The sequence below is a fragment of the Phaethon aethereus genome (assembly GCF_964289735.1).
Source record: "Phaethon aethereus genome assembly, chromosome: 2".
NCBI classification, from domain to species: domain Eukaryota; kingdom Metazoa; phylum Chordata; class Aves; order Phaethontiformes; family Phaethontidae; genus Phaethon; species Phaethon aethereus.
Genome location: NC_138582.1, coordinates 41,155,732 through 41,176,968, shown reverse-complemented (window position 1 = coordinate 41,176,968; position 21,237 = coordinate 41,155,732). Strand labels below are relative to the sequence as shown.

The 21,237-nt window shown below is 40.5% G+C and overlaps 1 protein-coding gene across 1 annotated transcript in view; it reads left to right on the top strand.

The window, feature by feature from the left end:
* NKAIN3 (sodium/potassium transporting ATPase interacting 3) overlaps positions 1-21,237 on the top strand; it is a gene marked incomplete at its 3' end in the record, with an annotated part of 360,451 nt that overhangs the window by 178,287 nt on the left and 160,927 nt on the right. The window contains exons 2-3 of the mRNA XM_081996270.1: positions 8,384-8,521; positions 20,295-20,375. Coding sequence (XP_081852396.1) covers positions 8,384-8,521; positions 20,295-20,375 — 219 coding nt within the window. The remainder of the gene's footprint in view (positions 1-8,383; positions 8,522-20,294; positions 20,376-21,237) is intronic.

The following is a 21,237-nucleotide window of genomic DNA, read 5'->3' as shown; positions in this document are numbered from 1 at the left end:
AAAGAGCCTACAAGAATGGTGGAAAGACCATTACTGAATATTTTCCATATGAGTTGAATACTTGAGTAAGGGTAACATTCACTGTTGAAAGGCAACGCAGACACTCTTAAAAAGAAGGGTGGGGGTTTTTGTACCTGCCTTTCTTTTATTTTTTTTCTATGCTTTGGCCTTCACTAACCTTGGCGTCTACTCTTTTATTGAGTTCTTTCAGCATATACATTTCTTTTGCATTATATTTTATCCAGTCTTACAGGTACTCAAGTGACAGCCAATTACCTATCTATCTGACCAACACTGCAAAGGTACTTTTGAAATTAGATCATCGGGGTCTTTTCTTCTTTGACAGTTACTTGTCAGAAAGCCAGTAGTTTATCTTTTGCTCCATGAAACTGAACTTACTATAAACATTAGTGATTTATTCAGAACTTTTCTTGAAATTCAATAACCTTCATGCCACATAATCTTATAAATATATTTAGTGAGCTGTTATAAGGGATTACTGTCTTAAAATAACCCAAAATCTAGTATTTCACCTAGACAAGTGAATTCAGATCATTAAAAATCTAATGGGAATCTCCTCTGTGGTCAGATGATTGCTTTAACTGTCACCGAAGGCATAAAGAAGTGATTTAAGTGAAATTTTATCATTTTATTGTGACACAGACTCATCTTGTGTTATGAAGCCTCTATTGAAAGGTGGTAAGTAACAGGTAGGGAGGCTGTAACCTTTAGCTGAGGGACAGTAACTTCCTAAATAACGTTCTTCAGCCAAGAGCGATCATCTGACACCACCTCCCACCTGTCATTTCTCTCATGTTGAATCTTACATTCCTTCTTACTGAAGTCAAGCCTGTCAGTAAAATTCTGAAATTACAGCAAGAGCATAATATAAAAAATGTTTTATGCTTTACTGGTCAGTCTTTGATGCAATTAATTTTTTTTTTTTTTAAACCTTTATTCACCTGTTAGTTTTCTGTTAGAAATTCTGGATTTTAACATTTCATAAATCAGCCTTTTATTCTCCAGTACTGGGGTTTTACCCAGACTGGTTTGGTAGCTTATTGATATCTTTTTCCCTTAAATTAGAAAGTGCGTATTCTCCAAAATAAAGTAAAATTATGATGTGAACATTGTGCATTTGCCCCAAGCTTTTACAAAAATGTTTTCTCCGTGGAACATTTGTCAACAAAAAGGAAATACACACCTAAGAGCACTGGAATGTGAGGACAGGGTTTAAGTCAAACATGGCTAGTGCTAAAAATGACCTTGATCCAAGGTCTTCTCTATTCCAGCTGAGTACCCAGGCTACAAGGTGGTGTAGCTCCCACTGCTCCTCTCTTGCCTGGGCGTTGCCCTCTTCCTTGTGCTGGTGTGTGGCTTTTTGGCGGTGCGCAGCGATCTGGGCAAAAAAGAAGGAAGGAGGGAGAGAAGGAAAGAGGGAGAGAGGATGGGGTGGGGTGGGGTGGGGGGGGATGGGATGGGATGGGGTGGGGTGGGGTGGGATGGGATGGGATGGAAGGATGGGGTAGGATGGAAGGATGGGGTGGCAGGGAAAGGTGAGTGCACTGGTAAATTCAGCAAAGGTGTCCTGGGGCTTCAGTACAGAGGGCACTTAAATCTCCGGGTGGAGTTTCCTGGAGGAGGCTTGGGAACCAGTTCAGTTTTTAACAGTTGCATCTACCAAACTGGACCAAACTGTCTGTAATTCCTCACGGCATGTTGGAAACTGGTGGTAATGGTTAAAGGAGCAACAGTCCTCAGAGATTCCGCATGTCCAGGAAACTTTTTCTGAAGCCACAGGTTAAACTTATGACCATAAGATGAAGCAGAGAATTTTGGGAAAAACATCTTTATCCTTAGGAGCAGTAGTTAGTATGGATGATGAGCTGTGCCCTGCTACTTCTTCTGTGATAATTATTAACAGCATCAGCCGACTCTGAGTCTTACATGCATAATTCAAACGTTTCAGATAATTCCTGACTTAAACTTAGAATATGAATGCTCTGGACCATAATTTTTGGATTTGTCATTTTTCGTATACTATTTTCATTTTTGAAAGCTGGGGAAACAGCATCCATTTGGGAAGTCATAATAACTGGTGGGGGTTTTTTCCTAGTTTTTAAATTGTTTTTATTGCAAAAAAGATTTCAAAACTATATAGTTTTACAGCTCTGCACTTACTAAGTATTTAATTGTATCATTGCTGTTAGATTTCTTCAATACAAGTTTGTTAGATATAGAATGGATATTTTTCTGGTTATTATAATTTCTAGGGATTGTCTTACATGACAAATTGAAGCAGCTCTTTAATATCAAATGCAGATTAGATTATACTCTCCTGATTTTGTAAACTCAGTAATTTATAGGGTATCAAATTTGCAGATATTTCTATATATCATTAACCTTTTATTTTTATATTAAACAGGTTTATTTTCTATAATTATATCAAGCCACTTTCAGGTTTTTTCTTGTCTAAAGTGACCTATTACATACAAAACCTCTTTTTCGTGATCCAACGACTCCTTCTGTTACAGATGTAGGTCTATTTATTAATCTCAAAGTAATGTGTCATTTATAAAACCTTTTCCATTAAAATATAAAACTGACTGTTATCCATGAGGGTTCTGACAGAAGAGAAAATTGAGTTTTTACACTCATTTTGAAAAGTTGACTTTGTAACTCTGCTGTGGTCTCTCGTCACTCAGACAGCTTCTGATATGTATTTTGAAGTATAATAGGACCTGAGCATTTAGAGGAGAGGTTTACTCCATAGGGGGCATTTGTTGAAGTCTGCTCTCAAAAATGTTTTCTGATCTCTCTATTGACTAGGAATGTCATAGTAATTTATTTCTGTAGATCCTATGCAGCCCTGCTGATTGCTGCGTCACCTTTTATTTTGTTACTCCTTCACCATAAGCAGCATATGGGGCATGGAAGCTACAGCTGCCCTATTTCTTCTCTTTGGGATGTTCCAGATGTGCTGCACATCTGGTTGATCCATCTAGGTGGAAAAGCTCAAAATTCAAACTGATTAACTCGCCTGAACTTTTTGCTGCTCTTAACACAAAAGGGCTTGGGCATGGCCAGGAAAGAAAGTCCAGCCTGTGTGACTTTAATGCAGCCCAGTCTTGCACTTTAGTACCTTCTCCTTGTACTCTTCAGAAGGAGAGACATAGGCAATGTTTGATAAACTTAGTGAAACAAAGAGGTAAAACAAAAAGACAAATGTGGCACATCTTCATTAAGTGATCTGACATAGTCCCACTAGAGCATTTTATTACAAGATTGTCGGTGCCGATGATGACTAAATAACAAAGTGCTCCCTTGGCAGCAGTAGTAAGAAATATTATGTCTCCTTTTCCAAGTGTTGTTATGATAAGGAAATGTTATTTCCTATCAACTTTGATAGATTTTTATAAGTTCTCATGAAAATTTTTCACACAATTAGACATAGTTTTCACTAGAAACAGGCCCCCAGTATTTAATTTGCCAAAACTGACACCTTCCTCTTTTATTTGCAAGAAAGGTTTGGGTTTTCATTCCATTTTTATGTTAATCATTAAAAAACAGTATCAAACAACACTTTATAGTGGACACTCCCAAACTTTGTTATCTTAGTTATCATGAGTAGTGGAGGTGACAACTGCTCCCAACATGTGCTTGTTAGGAAAGTGATATGACAGTAAGCCCCCCAAGGACCTCAGTCACATCGAGCATACCCCATTTCTCCAGCCTTGAGCTCCTCTGCCCTGCTAAAGAGATATCTGTCTTCTAGCAATGGGATAAGTTGAGCCTGTTAATTATGGGAACTTCTGCCTTGCCTTCAGGGTTCAGATTTTTTGGCTGTTTTCAGAAGAATCTGAAAATGGTGATGTAAGCAGAAATTCCCTTGGGAAAATTTCTCATTGAGCAAAACAGCCTTTTTATCATCAAAATGTTTTTGGTGAAACGTTTCAAAGCATTCACATGCACATAACTCAAAGTGCAATTATCGTTGTCACTGTGCTCCTTTCCGACTGCACCACATGGCATCGGTTAGTCTAGTGGCCTCTTGTGGCTACTGAGATTTTGGTCCTGTGCAAAGATACTACTGGCTCTTCATATCTGTGTAAAAACAGCCTGTAATTGTGCACAGCTACCTGTTTCCCTCTCTTCGTTCTGATGACTTCTGTGCAGTGAATTACCTGAATCACAGACTGGGTTATTCATTTGCACAGAGCTAAAAAGTCTGTGGCCTTCACCTCTGCTTGGAGACTCTGTTGGGTGAAATACTAGCATAAGAACAGCAGTACTTACATGCTTTCTCCATTTAGTGCAAATTTCTCATGGTCTAGAGAAAACAGAACTTAATATATTTCTTTTGCCATTATCATAAATTATTAGCTTTTTAACTTCTATCTGCTCTGTCTGCCAGAAGGTTTTATAATTTAGAAAAGACTAGCAACTTGAGTAGGATAGACATGCCTCCTACCTCTTTCTTTTATTTAGATTTTTTTCCCCCACTAATGTATTTTTTGGGCTTTAGGGATGAGGCAAATTACTCTCTGTTGGCAACAAGAGCAAAATAAATGAGACGTAGCTGCACAGGAAAGTCTCACTGCATAACCCAATGGTGAAGGCACTTGTTAGTGGGGAAGGAATGGTGCTGTTTGTTTGGTGTCCTGCTCTCAGGACTCCTTTGGTACTTTACATGCTGTCATTGTATATAAAAATAAAGAAAGAGCCCTGCAGGCAAGAAATACAAGCAACTCTCCCTATACCAGATAAGTGCCATAAGCAGTAGACTACAGACTCCTGTTTCTGCTTGTGCTCTCTTTTTGACTAGCTAAGGACAAGTTTTTATTTTTTGGCTGGTGACACGGCTTCAAGGAGAAGGTCTCCCCCTTGGTATCCTAATGGATAGGAAGTGGGAGGAGAGGAGTGGATACCTCAGTAGGCAGCAGGACAGGAAACAGAAACTTATTTCTCTGTGTTTCTAGTGGGAGCCTTTACCACAGTAGCCCATAAAAAGACTAATTATTTTTTATATGTGTATGTCTACCTATGGTGTATATACACATTTGTACGACTATCTTTGGAAAGATCCTTGTGGCCACTGTGCTATTTTGTGGGATCTCAATCCTACTAGACATACTCTGAGCTTGCTTGGCAGATAGCAAGGAGGTAACACATGAAGGTAAGCTTTGTATCTGATCCACTTTAGGCGTGAGCTGAGTACCAAGCCTGTTAACATGGGTCCATTGACAAAGTGCAGTGGCTGTGTTTGTTGGCATGGCAGTACTGTCTTTCAGGCGTTTAATGTGCTGGTCTACATGGCTTTGGAACATTGCTCTTAAGGACCAATTTAAGATGGGACACATGCTAAACAGCTTAATTCATACCTATGCTGCAGTATTCATATCTGTGCTGCAGGCTTTTGTCATTCAGACAGCTCTAGGTGTTTCAACACTGCAAAAAATCTCTTAAGGGATTAGGGCAGCCACCTCTTGCAGTGAACCATCTGTGCAAATAAATTTTCTCAATACCCACTCTGGCCAAGCCCTATGCTCTCTACACCAGCAAATTCACATGTGCCTGGGGAAGAAGCCAGGCAGTGGCATGCCACTGTGGGTGCCAGCGAGCTGTCAGAGTCCTCCATCATGTTAACCAGGCTCCCTGTGACCAGCAGTCTTCCCAGACAGTTCACCCATTCCCAGGGACCATTTTGAGCAGGTAGGTATGTAGTTTGCGCACAGCTGTCCCATTTTAGAGCCATGGACACTTTACTGGAGGCAATCCTAAGCCAGCTGCCTTCAGTGTTGGGAGTATTATAGGACACAGTTTATTGATGCAGGTGAAGACATAGGCTACATGACAGTTTCAATGAATTTCAGGGAAAAGGTGGCTGATAAGCAGATTCTAGTTTGATTTGGCAACTTCATCCTCTGCTCACTTGGTAATGTTGGGGCTGCAGGAAGAAGACACACTGTCTCTGAAAAATGGTGGTCTGTGAATTATTTGGGTGCCTTGCTGACACTAGAAGATCTCCACTTGTAGTGGTAGGAATGAAACAGGCTCTGGCTCTGGTCATAGATGTCATAAATGTCTTCCTATGTTATACAGGACAGGAATCTTGATATGTGTTGCTAATACCATCAGCTGTGAGTTCTGCCTGTACCAAAGCATTTTTGAAACTCTCTACCATCTCACACATGGGATTTGGGGTACACTTGTACTGTACTGTGTGATGTATCCTGTGGTTTAGAGAAGCTACAGGCAGGGGTATTCCCAAATGTGAGGTCACCTGAATGGCCTGAGGGAGAGCATTAGAGAGTGGTTGAAAAAGCAAGTGATTCTGAGGTATCCCTAGTGAAGTCCCAACAGGCTATTATTGTGATGCTCCTGAGTCTAGTACAAGATGAAGACATTACGAGAATGCCATCGGGATCACTGTTGTTCTGTACCAGTTAGGACATCCACATACTTCCAGGAAGGTGACAACACCACCATTAGGCACTGAAATTCTATCTGAGGTCCATGTAGATATGTAATTTTCTGGATTTGGTCATTAACTTCTGTAGCTCTTTTCCATATCTAGGGAAGAAAACGAGTTATTGATCCAGCTGGACAATGGGTTAAAGGAAGAGAGGGCAGAGTGTGACAAAAGCAAGGTAGATAACTAATGCCATGTGAGCCTCACTCATGTGAGTGGTGTACCCCTTGAGATTCTCCCTAACCTGCAGCATGCAAATAAGATAATTTCTGTTAAGATAAGAACATTTTACATGTCCAAGAAGATAATATCACACATTGTCTGATGCGTGATAATCTTTAACTCATATATACTGGGCCAGGTGTTTACTGATAAAAGTCAATGTAACTTCCCTGATTGCAGAGGAGCTGCACCAATTGATGATTCAACCTTTGCTACCTTTGTTCATCTAATTGTTTAGATTTATCATATTTATTAACCTCATCATAGAGAATGTGGTTTTCATGACTGGTGTAAAGAATGGGTTTTGTACAGAAAAGATGGATTCTGCTCTCAGTAACACCTAGCCCTACCTTGTAGGTGAGGATTGAATCTGGCCATTATGTGTAAAATGAAATGTTTTATGAGAAATACCCACATACTTTGGTTGGTATTCATAGGGCCATGCTTGCTCCATCTGTCTCAGTTATAAATATTTTAAGTGCATGTTTCAGTAAATTTTAGGGTTTGTAACAATGTAGTAAAATCAAGTAGATGTGTAATAAATTCTGGCAAGCACAGAAACTCATTTGTTTCTCAGTAGGATTCTATTTAGCTGCTCAAAAATGTCTTGCTACGGCTGGAAAAATATTGAACCAAGTTTAAACTTCAACAGTGTGCTGCTGAGAAAGTTGGTTTTAGGATCTGTAGAACAATAGGCTGGATTGTAAAAAATTAGTAGCAAATGTGTTTGTGGAAGGATATTTTTTTTCTTTTTTGTTTAACATTCAGAAATGCAGAATTGCCTAAGAACCACATCCTGATGCAAAGATGAAAGATGATATTTCTTAGCATTTCTACACCCAACTAAATCCACTTCCCAAATGCCATGAGCACAGTGGGAAGAGAGCCACTAGGCTGCCAACGTGTCTTTCTGATTTGCATTTGCCCCGAGTAATTTAGCAACTTTGGGCAGAGTGCAGATAGCTCATTTGGGTGATGGTTTTGAAGCAGCTTACTTCAAGGTCTTCCAACATTTTCTACAGCCTTTCAGTCCATGAGCCTGCCTCCATGCCTCAGGTAGTGAGGAGGTCCCAGCAGTCTTCCTTAATTCCTGCATTAGCTAACTCCCTGGAATGTACCCGATAGCCACATCTGAGACTCCTCTGAGCCTGCTTTGCCCTTTTTGGCCAAAATCTTTCTCCTTTAGGAATGTATTGAGGAACTTGCAATCAAGTCTAGTTGAGACTAAATCTAAGAAAACAAAGACATGGGGGAGGGAGGGAGCATGATAACACTTCAGTAACAATAGCAAGTTTTGCATGGCTTTGCTCAATCTAGGTGAGCCTCTGTTTAAGACAAATTTTGTATTTAAATAAAAATTGTCATGCCTTAGAGTTTGCAGCATTCAGCAATAGAATAAAACTTGTCTATGTTTGGTTTGTAGACGTAGTTTTATATTACAAGGGTTTACAAGTATTTTCTTAAAGTTTTTCCAAGTGTTTTTTTCATTAGGAGAACTGTATGCTGACTAGTAGCTATCTTCAGATACCAGTGTACTGAAACACTGATGAAGGCTACACTGAGGAACTGTAGTTTCAGAATTTTGCCTTACTTCTGCCTGGTGAAGCCTGGTGCAAATAAGAAAATGGCGAGTGTTCTGACTCACCCATAATTAAAAAGTGGATGTTCTGTTTATGTGTTTTCTTACAGCTGGCAGCGTTAGAGAGACAGATCTTTGACTTCCTTGGTTTCCAATGGGCTCCTATCCTTGGCAATTTCCTACAAATAATAGTTGTCATTTTGGGTTTGTTTGGAACCATCCAGTTTAGACCTCGATATATAGTCGTGGTAAGTCTCATTTATTATCTATTATTTGTCACAATTCATTTAAAAACCTGTCACATTACAAAGCAGAATTTTCTTGGCTTAAAAACACCAGATGGTATGTCTGTCAAAATTTTAGAGGTCTCCATGTCTTTTTGCAGATTTAGGATTACTGAGTTGCATTTTTGATATTTTGAAAGCCATCAAGAATGGATAACCTAGAGAAAGTGCTACCAAAAGTATGACTGTGATACAAGTTATTAGTAAGGTTCTTTAAAGAATGAAATACCTCAATGGGTCATGGGAAGATCTACAATTAGACTATGCAAAAATGAAGAAAAGAAATACAAATTATTTTTCTCTTTGCAATAGAGAAGCAGAATCCATGGCCATTTAAAAAAATATATTTGTAATGGTCACATTGTATTTAGCTACATCCTCCTCTTAAATAGGGAGAAGCAAATATTGTAGAAACTCCTTTGGTCCTGTGACCAATGGGTTCCAAAGAAATCTCCTTCTCACTTACAACTGTCTTTGTCAAAACCTGTATTAATGCCCTTGACCCTAAATTGTTGTAAATTGTCTCTGATGTTTGTAACTTGAAGCTTCACAGATTTTTTTTCTCATGTTCTCAACATAGCCAGGAATAAAAAAACTTTCAAAGCTGTGAAAGAAACTGCCAACAGAAAATACCCCTTTTCCTCCCCGCCAGTCTCTCCTGAATGGATGAATATCGTGTCTTTACCTGTCAATGTCTGTATCTGGAACACTTCAGTTGTGTTGTCAGTAATGGATTTTAAGAGGCTAAAGTTATTCTTTTTCTCACAAAAGAATGAAATAAATGTCTACTTGGGGAAACTCTTTAAACAAATACTTTAAAAGCTCCATCTTTTCTAGTCAAGCCTGGAATCCTGTAATTCTTTGTCATGTCTTAAAAGAAAAAGTGAACAAAAATTGCATCCAAGGTTCTTTATACTCACATGAACTAAGCTTCACAAGCAGACTATAAGTAATTGAAAATGATTGATGTAAATAACAGCACTTTTATCTATTACCTGTGGTTGGAGAACTGGGCAGCAGTGTATATACATCCATATATTGATGAGTCGCCTTTCTGCTTCATGTTCTCCATCTTATACATACGACATCGAAAGCAAGTGAGGGTAAGCAGCTGTAAAATTACATAGGAAATTGGTGTCTGAAGTGCAACACCACAAAATCTCTTGCCCCTCAGGTTCAGCTCTGCTGCTCAGTGGTGGAAGCTCTGCTTTAGTTTTCAAACAAAACACAGCAGATGTTGGCTTTTTCTATATCTTTTCCAATGTAAATGAAGATTCTAGACTGTATTAAAGTTGTTTTTAAATAGAGGTAGAAAACTTGTAATTAAAGAAAGAAACGCTCCAGCAAGATACTTTATCCTCAGATTTAACTGAACTCACATTCTGATTTAACTTTAAGCATATATTCAAGAGCTCAAGCTATAGTAGGTGGAAATACTGTTTGGGAAGATCAAGACTTTAGAGCAGTTTCTATCCCTACTAACGTAAGGGATTAACGTAAGGTTCCCAGTGAAGTAGGAATAGTTGGAGACAAATCCTGAAGTCTGAAAAGTGAAAGTACACAGATTGTCTGGAACCAGCCTCGCAGCTCAACACCAGCAGAAGGGGGTGGCTTGCATGCCTCTCTATTCCCACTGTTCTTATCCCTGGCTGAATACTTCTCCAAATCCTCCCCACCAATTCTGGCAACGGTTAACCGGATGCTTCATTAAGCCAGTTCCACTCCTAAGATGTCAGAAAAACAACCTAGCTAAAAGTGGAGAGTTTTTTGCTAGAATCGTGAGCTCAATCCAGTCTGTGAGGTTCCCAGTTGGTGTCAAGGCCAGCATAAGGCAGGGATTGGGACTGCACAGTCATGAACAGCAGTGCAGAGGCAGAGGGGAAAGGAAGAGATGCAAGACTTCCCTTGTTGCTAGCTACAAACTTCAGCCTCTTGTCTAGCTTCACCCTCAGGCTGAATCCAATGAATACCTCAAGCCAGCATAAAGAATAATCTTCCTTTTGCTCAGCCGCTACCCTCAGTCCCTGTGCTGTTCCTTCGTTTGCACCAGCACAAGTGTCAGTTCAGCCACTTGATAAGCTATCAAACCAGAAGAGATCCAGCTGAAAAGCAACCATTTTCTTTTCCAGTGTTAATTAAATCACAGAATCACAGAATCACTAGGTTGGAAAGGACCTTTAAGATCATCAAGTCCAACCATTAATCCAGAACCACCATGTCCCCTAAACCATGTCCTGAAGTGTAGGTCAGCTCTCTGACCTGTTTCGCTTGGTCCAGCAGAATGGAGGAGGTATGAGAGGGGAAATGGGAACAAGTAGCCAGAAGAAGGGTAAAAGTGCATAGAGTCTTTCTACAGAAGCTTAAAGTGCTCGTTGAGCTATAGCCTGAGGATCTTCCAGGCTAGACCTAACACATGTTCCCCAGTAGCTGTGCTTCCTAGGTCTGTCCCAACCACAGCTGGGCTTTGCCAGCTGTGCTCGGAAGCCCAAGAGAAGTCAGTGGTATGGACAGTAAAGACCCTTACCAGTGCCAGCTCCAGGCTGTCTTCACCAAGGCAAAAGGGAATCCAAAGGCATCTCTCCCGAGGAAGAACACAGACTTCCTCCCCACCTCTGAAACCCTTTAAAAACACAGTCCAGCTGTGACAGTGGTAAACTATTACTGCTGGCTTTAAATGTAAAGTCTGTTTAATGCAAATCTTCAGTAGGGTCCTGAATTTCAGAACTATTTAAGCACAATACAGAGAGATTCCTACCCAGGCTTTGAATAGTGAATTGGGCTACAAATTCTTTGAGAAGCTTCATGGGCTTCCAAGTCCCTAGCTGCACCTCCAGACACATCTAAGCCTCTGCATGTGTTAGTGGTTGACGTCCCACATTAGGGCAAGAATTTGGTACTGTGACTCTGGCAAAAGAAATATGTTGAGTCATGCTTTTATGTACCCTGATTGCTGAAGCTTCTGGTTTAGATTAAGCTAAATCCAGTTTAACTGGAAAAATAAATAATTATTATAATAAATTAACTAAATACTTAAAGTATGCTTAGTATCTATTGTCTTTTCCTTAAGGCTTCCCTGGAAATCATCTTAGTTAGTACAGATGATCCCTTCAGAATATAAAAAACTGAAGTAAAGAAAGAATTACGTCAAATACAACAGTTTACTCCTGTAAACTGTCTACACAAAATTGATTTAGCACATAAGGGTGCAAACTGTCCCCATGATATTCTACCATACTCTGGTAGGGATCTTGACTTAAGCTGACCAGCTCTAGGGTCCTTGGTTTGACCTCAAGAGAATGTCTTCAATCTATCTTTTGCTCAATGAAGGCTGTGCCTGAAGATTTCCCTGACAAGACAAATTACAGAAAAGCTTTCACTTTGCCATTCTATGTGACATATATCATGTTTTCTCCCCACAGAATTTAACATATGGCAGGAATGAGAAAGTAGAACCATAAAATCATAGGATAGTTGGCTTGGAAGGGACTTTTTAAGGTCATCTAGTCCAACTCCCCTGCAATCAGCAGGGACATCTTCAACTACATCAGGTTGCTCAGAGCCCCGTCCAACCTGACATTGAATGTTGCCAGGGATGGAGCAGCTGCCACCAATCTGGGCAATCTGTTCCAGTGTTTCACCACCCTCATTGTCAAAAATGTCTTCCATATATATTGTCTAAATCTACCCTCTTTTAGTTTAAAACCATTACCCCTTATCCTAACACAACAGGCCCTGCTAAAAAGTCTGTCCCTATCTTTCTTATAAGCCCCCTTTAAGTACTGGAAGGCTGCAAGAAGGTCTCCCTGGAGCCTTCTCTTCTCCACACTGAACAATCCCAGCTCTCTCAGCCTTTCCTCATAAGAGAGGTGTTCCATGCCTCTGGTCAATTTTGTGTCCCTCCTCTGGGCCCGCTCCAACAGGTCCATGTCTTTCTTGTGCTGAGGGCTCCAGAGCTGGATGCAGGACTCCAGGTGAGGTGTCATCAGAGCAGAGTAAAGGGGTAGAATCACGTCTCTTGACCTGCTGGCCACGCTGCTTTGGATGCAGCCCAGGATACAGTTGTCCTTCTGGGCTGTGAGTGCACATTGCTAGCTCATGTCCAGCTTTTTATCCATCAGTACCCCCAAGTCCTTCTCAGCAAGGCTGCTCTCAATCCCTTCATGCCCCAGCCTGTATTGACACTAGGGGTTGCCCCAACCCAGGTGCAGGACTCTGCGCTTGGCCTTGTTGAACCTCATGAGGTTCACAGGGGCCCATTCCTCGAGCTGCCCATGTCCCTCTGCACGGCATCCCATCACTCAGGCATGTCAACTGCACCACCCAGCTTGCTGTCATCTGCAAACTGGCTGGGGGTGCACTCAATCCCACTGTCTATGTCACTGATGGAGATTAAACAGTACTGGTCCCAGTATTGACCCCTGAGGGACTTGTCACAGATCTCCATCTGGACATCGAGCTGTTGACCACTATCCTCTGAATGTGAACGTCCAACCAATTCCTCATCCACCCAAGAGTCCACCCATCAAATCCATATCTCTCCAATTTAGAGAGAGGGACATTGTGGGGGACTGTGTCAAAGGCCTAGCAGAAGTCCACATAGATGACATTGGTAGCTCTTCCCTTGTCCACGGATGCAGTCACTCCATCCTAGAAGGCTACTAAGTTGGTCAGGCAGGACTAGCCCTTGGTGAAGCCCTGCTGGCTCTAATCACCTCCCTGTCCTCCTTGTGCCTTAGCATAGCTTCTAGGAGGGTCTGTTCCATGATGTTCCCAGGCACAGAGATGAGGCTGACTGGTTGGTAGTTCCTAGGGTCCTCCTGGCTACCTTTTTGAAAAATAGGTGCAATGTTTCCCTTTTTCCAGTCTCCAGGGACTTCCCCTGACTGCCATGACTTTTCAAATATCACGGAGAGTGGCTTGGCAACTACATCAGCCAATTCCCTCAGGACTCGGGGATGCATCTTGTCAGGCCCCATACACTTTTGTATGTTCAGGTTCCTCAGGTGGTCTCGAACCTGATCTTCTCTGACAGTGGGAAGGACTTTGTTCCTCCAGTCCCCATCTTGCAGTCCATCCCCTCGAGAGGTGTAGGAAGAGACACTGCCAGTGAAGACTGAGGCAAAGAAGTTGTTGAGTACCTCAGCCTCCTCATCATCTGTTGTTACCACTTTTCTGGTCTTGCTCATCTGCTCATCGACAGTGCCACACTTCTTTGACCTTCCTTTTCTGGCTGACATACCTGTAGAAGCCCTTCTTACTATTCTTTGCATCCCTTGACAAGTTCAGCTCCAGCCACTCCATGGCCTTCCTGACCCCATCCCTACAAAACCAGGCAGCATCCCTGTACTCTTCCCAGTGTACATGTTCCTGCTTCCAAGTAAGTGAATAAATGTGGTAACATGTAGGGCCATAACTTGAAGCACGTCTATACTACAGTCAAATCTAAGACTAGTTATGCAGGCACAGCTGAGGAGGCTTTTGGTGCAGGTACCTAGAGCCAAGGAGCTCAGTGAGGTCTGTGGGAGAAGCTGGATAAACACAAAAGCAGCTGGATGCTTCTAACTTACGCTGTCATTGAAGCCAGGCTAGCTAGTTTATCACTAGTATTTAGTGATTACCTAAGCTGCAGTCATTTCTTTGCTAGCAGCATAAGCATAGCCATTGTAGAATAAAAGTCTGAATAAAGAAATAAGTTTTGCTTCATCGTATGAGTGACACAAAATTTAATCTGAGATCTTTCTTTCAAAAAATACCCCATCCTCTAAGAGCTGCCACACAATGGCTGAATCATGAAGCATCTCTGTTGAATACAGTTGTCATTCCAAGTAGATAAAGGTAGTGGCTCATGTTCTCTGTCTATGGTCCTTCAGATACAGGACTTTAAGGATGGTGATTCTGAAATAAATCTGGAATTTCACTTGCTCAAAGGTAAAATTCTTAGCCCTCAGAGCTTAGAAAACACAGAGAGAGAGAGGGAGGAACAGCATTAGCACCAAGTGTCCTAATTAGTTTAAATCCAATAATTTTTTCTAATAGTTTTTGTATTAATTAGTTATTTAGATCAATTTTTGTGACAATTTGTCCTGTCGCTAAGCGGATGTGCTATTTTCAGTATTTGAATATTTTATGGCTGAATTAAATCAGTGCAAGGTTCCTAGGGGACAGAAAAGTGCAGAGCTGATTCATAATTTTCCCATATTAGCTCATTTGAAACTTACCCAAACATTTGCAGAGAAGAAAAAACAGCTAAATTTCAGTTCTAACTATGCTGTAACACACGGGTCACGCAGCTTCAGAGCTCTGCTGTCATCCATTTCCCTGTGCATGCTTTTCCTTTCTTGATAGAACTTGCTATCACTAACAAGATTTGCAGGCTGTTAAAATTGATTAAAGTTGATGACAGGATACTTGTTAAAGCTAGGTTTTTTTTCCCCCTCTCCTCCTTCTGATATGAGACTTCAAAAGCCTTCTGAACGATGAGTCATATAGCTAAGACTGCACAAACCTGGCCCAAAGCTGAACATAAATGTATTAATGAACAGTGAAAGATGAAAATAAGACATTTAAATAGGGCGAATATAAGGTGGAAACCTCTGCTTTGCTTGCCTTAATTTATTCTATTAAATAATATGACATATAGGCAATGTGTACACCTGAAAAGCCAGGAGGCAGTTTCTTAAAAAAAAAACAAAACAAAACAGAAGAAGGACTATACAGGATACCATACACAGTATTCAGGCAAATGCTACACAAACTCTTGCAGTTTCAAAACACATGTGAAATATTTAGGCATCCAAAATTACTCCTTTACTTCCTGGTAAGTCCTGAGTCGTTACTATTCCATGACGATGATTTGTGCCGCTTTCCTCATCATCTTTCAGAAATATGACTAAGTAGGACTCTGCAAGCACTGATGCTTCTGAGGCACAGCCAGGTATTACAGGAGGATGATCTGATGACTCAGTAGTTGCTGCCTTTCCCTTGAAGTATCCCTGAGCCAACATTCATCTCCCCTAATGCCAAGATGCTGTCAGAGGAGGTGCTGCACTTCAGATTAAATATACACTTGAGATAGTTCATTCATTAAAGCAAAACTTATCCCACAATCCGTGTAATATTCAAACTTAGAAGTTTCCCTTTTCTCTCTTACCTTTCAGTGTAAGAAGCAGTCCTTTGCATTTTTCCTTAACCCTTTCTTTTTGTGACATTGTGTCTATCAAATACCAAGGATTTAACTCCAGAAGTGGTTGTATTTCATTGGTATATGAAATGTATCTCTGCTGGTGTTGGTTTCAATATGACCTGGAGAGTCAAAAGAGGTGTAGAAATATCACCGTTATAGAGAGGCTGGCATTAAGAAAGGGGATATGAAAGGAACCTACTGTGTTGGACAATAATTTAATAGACATTTAACCTGTAAGGTTTAGGGAGTACTCTCTTCATGTAACTTACAAGACTCCAAATGCTTCCTCACATGACAAGTGCACAACCCTTAGTGCAAAAGACCAAACGCAAGAAAGTACACATGAGAAGTCAGCAGAGATTATCACCAGTGTCCTAGGTCCTTCCAGCAGAAGGAAACTGTTAGGCAAAAATGTCCAGATGATTAAAGTGCATCATAGGGGCTATAAAGAAAAAAAACAAAAAAACCCCACAACTCTTCTTATTGATTCAACCTGTGTGGAAAATTCCTCCTTCGTGGCAGATATGGTGAGGGTTGTGATGCTGAGCATGAGACCAGCTGAGCCAGGGAGGACTGAATGTGGCTGGCGAAAGAACTGGGCAGGAATCGCTGGGTGTCAGGGGGTAAGAGTGAGCAGACACAGCAGGACTGTCAGGGTAATAGTGTTCAGGACATGGGGTGGGAGAAGTTGAATGGCAGGTCAGGTCATGAAATAGGTTAGGTGAAGTTCCTTGGGAGGGAAATCAACCCTGAGGTTCAGTGTGAACCTGATGCTTCAGACCCTAACCACTACTCTGTTGACAGCAAATGTCTGCCAGCATGCATGACACCTTCCCGTGCCTCTTGGCCCTTCACAAAAAGGACAACAACCCAGGACTGCACTTTCTCTGCTGGCTCAAAGGAGAGGTCTTCGTAATGGATCTAAAAGTTAAGCCTCACATAGCAACCCAAGCAGGTGTTAGTGTGATGCCACACAATGGAATATTGTGACTTTTTTTTTTTTAAACTTGAAGGCATATATGTATAAATTTATACACATAATGTTCAGAAAGTATTACAAATTTTTCAGGAAGAAACACTCAAAAATTAAGTAAAGCCCTCCTGTGCAATCTTAATGTGATCCTTTTATATATTTGCAGTTTTGAACCGTGTGGATGCATACACATTTTTTTCTGGGGGCACCTTATTTGCAATAGAAAGGACTAATGTTTGGAGGTTTTCTGGTGATAGTAGCTATAGAATAGAAACTTGATTTGCAGAAAACAGAAAACATAGGAAGAATGAAGCATGTGACAGCAAGAATAAAAGGATTGCTTTTGTTGTGAAAGCTGTGCTGGGTAGCCGAGTTTTATCTCTGCCCTCAACTACTGAAACCTTTTTTGACACAAAGCGAGTCACTTAAACCAAACTTCTCACGCGCTTCATTTTCCCCTTGTGTTCTGGGTTCTTGTCGTGAGACCTTGTGGTCTGAGTTGCACAAGTGCTGAATGCTCAGCCACAGTGATCTGAACACTGAACTTATAAAGCACTGTATAACCTCAAGTATTCTGAAAAATGAAGTCTTAAGCATCTCAAGTTGTATGCCTATAATGTATGAATACTTCTGAATGTAATCTCTGCATGTATCAGAACATAATTTGCATTCTGAGAGCTGTATCATTCCCTTGTAACATAAAATAGATTAGTTAATATTTGTGCAGCTCTCAGACATTACAGCAATGAGCATCTTAGAAAACCTCAGGAGGAAATTAATATTCTGTCCTCAGAACAGGGTCTGAGCATCAAAGAGAAATGAAGTATTGAGTTAACTGTTCATAAAATATATTAAGGAAGGTAGGGACTTTTAAAGTAAAAATATACCTATGATGATTTAATTAATGTTTGCATTGTATGGCATATCCACAAAAGAGAAAAATTAAGATGGCATATATAACTGGAATCCTGACATTTCCTAATTTTGCTTACTTGCTTTTGCTGTCTTAAAACTTTTCTTTTAATGTAGCCTTCCCTAAGTATCTATGATGCTATACAAGGAAAAATCTGCTACTTGCATAACCCAAAAAGGTGTGTGTTCAAACATGGAGAAGAACTTTCTTACTTTTAAAAATTATGTAGTACTAATCACTGAGTACGTAATTGTTTTGTTCTTAAAGAAAACAGATCCCAATTTTATATTCCTGCAGTTCAGCGAGAGCGTAGGAAGAGCCTCCCTGACACAGCAGCTGGGTTTCCAGGGGCACACCTGCTTTGCCCCTGCACTTCCCTTTCAGTAATCGTCACGGGGGATAAGGGACCGAACAGGTCCTGACTGTGTAAAACAGCCGATCCTGGCCTGGGAAAGCATATTCAGACAGTTCTTACCTGCATGGTTGAGGGTTGTCATCGGTGCCCATGGGACAGAATGAGGCCATTAAGAGAATTGGCGTGGCCTGGCAGATCGAATAGATTTCCTGTTGTTGCGATGACAGATTTCACTCATAGACAGATGAAAAATTCTTTCTTAAAAAGGGGAATTCTCCTGAAAATTCTGAAGTCTGCTTTTTATGAGCAGCTGGGCTTATATTAAGTGTTCATTAATTTTGAACACGCTGCACCTGATGTTCTGAGGACACATGGTGGAAAATCAGGAGCTTATGATGAGTCCCTACAAAGGCAACGAATGTAATAAAATGGGATATCCTCTTTTAATTTAATCTTATGAATAGTACAGACCTTATACTGCTCAGAGACCACAGCAGCTTTTTATATTTTATAATAACCCAGCCTTCAGTTGCCACACTGCCCTTCTCTGCGAGCCAGAGGAAACGGCCCAGGAGCGTTACTCTCATTTTGTTCATTAATGATCTACTACTTATGCCATTACCTCCAACCTGCCTAAGTACCTGATGGACATTAAATTAAAGCAGTATGCATGTGGGGGTAATCAAAGTGGGGAAAAATTCAACCTTCTTCACCCGAGCCTTTCATTATACATCATGGGCAGGGGAGAAAGAGGGGAAATGGAGCACAAGTCTTATGAGGAGCGGCTGAGGGAACTGGGGTTGTTTAGTCTGGAGAAGAGGAGGCTGAGAGGAGACCTTATCGCTCTCTACAACTACCTGAAAGGGGGTTGTGGCGACGAGGGTGTTGGTCTCTTCTCCCAAGTAACTAGTGATAGGACAAGAGGAAATGGCCTCAAGTTGCGCCAGGGGAGGTTTAGATTGGATATTAGGAAAAATTTCTTCACTGAGAGGGTGGTCAGGCATTGGAACAGGCTGCCCAGGGAGGTGGTGGAGTCGCCATCTCTGGAAGTGTTCAAAAAACGTGTGGATGTGGCGCTTCAGGACATGGTTTAGGGGACATGGTGGTTCTGGATTAATGGTTGGACTTGATGATCTTAAAGGTCCTTTCCAACCTAGTGATTCTGTGATTCTGTGAACATAACCCAAAACTGCCCAAGAGAGCCAAGCTGACCACACCCATGGAATGGAAATGGGATCCAGCGTATTGTAGAGCTTTACTGAGTCTGTTGAAGCAAACCAATAGCATATGAGCCTCACCTGACCACAGCTAATGACACTTGCAAAGCCACTTAGCAGCAGCTTCTCCGTTGTGAAGGTTATAAGCACATGAGTGTAAACACAGTGTGTTTTTCAGGTGGGTGTAGCTCCAGCATGGTTGAGTGTGCCTTTGGCCTGTCATACAGAAATGCTTCTGAGGTGTAGTGCTTGGAGAGTTAATTTGGCATAGTTTACAGCTGTATATAGGTAAACAGTGCATCTGTAAGTAAAAAGTACCAGTCAGTTATACTAACAACTAAAGTGCAAAAAAATTATTTAAGGTAGACAAATTAATCTCCCGTTTATGCTGTTGGTGGAATGTGAGTTCAGTCTTGCACCAGGATAGGACACTGGAGAACCCAGAAGAGATATGGATACGTTCATCTATTAAGAGTGTATTGTAGTATAGGATTCATGGCCACAAGGGATGGAGTAGTGAGCTGTTTTTAATGTAATTAAAATAGCTTTTACTGAAAGACTCTTAAGAGATCAGATTTAGCCTTTACCTGTTAGTTTTTGAAAAATATCCAAGTATCAGATCAATAGATCTTCTGTTTTATTTTATAGTGTTTTTTCTTATGTGATTCTTCATCATATTTAAATATTACTTTAATGATATTTGCTTATTTAAATTACTCTGCTATTCTGGAATCTCCATTAACAGAGATAAAACATTATTTACAAATGACTCACAGTTGCCCCAAGAACAGTGTTTATGTCAGCATTTTGAACTTAACTGGCATCAGTAGGATAGTGTAAAACTGTAAAGAATAAATCTGTTTTATTGATATATATTTAGAGCAGCAACAAATATTGGATTTATAATTTCCTATGGTTCTTAGGGGAGTTCTGCAGGCAGAACTCCTTTTCTGAACTCGCTGTGCTTGTCTGTTCCCAGAAGAACTATGCTTATTGATATCAGGGTTTTTATTATTGATCTGCTTAGTATAAAGTGCTCTTTCATCTTCACGTTTTATTTTTCTGTCTTTTTGCTTTCATCTGGCTTTGTGTTTAGTACACGGTGTGGACTGCCCTGTGGGTCACCTGGAATGTTTTCATTATCTGCTTCTATTTGGAAGTAGGCGGACTTTCTAAGGTAGGTCACTTATCCTTCTTCAGGTTTACGGGAGGGTGTTTAACAGCAGGACTCTCAGATTTTAGAAGGTTGGAATCATAGAGGAAAAATGTGGTTGTTTGAACATACAATTTGATCTTTGGAGTTCCCCTCCGATGAGCTCTCCCGTGTTTGAACTTGCCTCTGGTAGTAAATAGTCATGGGTTTGAAGTACATAAATGCAATGAATCTGAATTACAGTTGCCTTCTGAAGTACCACCTGGGAGAATAAAAATGTTATTCAGTGGAAAATTTGAGGATATTTTTGATTGTTGAAAACTAGACAATGTCATTTTGGTTGAATTTTCAAGTGTGTATGAAAAATGTATCTGAATTTCTGAGACTAATTTGAAAACAGCTAAAAAAATTACTAATGTAATAATGTAATAACTTGTTGAGCAAATCTTTCTCATGCTGAGAATGTTAATTCTTTATAAAAAGAACAAATGGCAAAGACTTACTTTTTTCACATCTGAATAAAACTTTCCTTTACATGACACTCAATGCACAAGGCAACTGATTCCTTCAAACTTCTGATTAGAGCAGAAATGTTTGCTGGAAGTATCGAGATACATGTTGCATTCGTACAAGGTAGCACTTATCTTAGTATAGGTTTTATTTAGCATTCTATCTACAGTGAATTCCGTACAACTTCTGCAGGTTGTTATCCTTCTGTTAGACACATATGATATTGATATCCATACTTAAATGATTGCAGGCACAGAACGCCCATAATGCAAGCAGATTCTGGTATTATTAATAGAATAAATGTCCCTGTTATTAGTTGTAGATTTAGTGGTACAAACTATATCGCTCTTAATTCAAGCAATGTTTTTAGAGAATT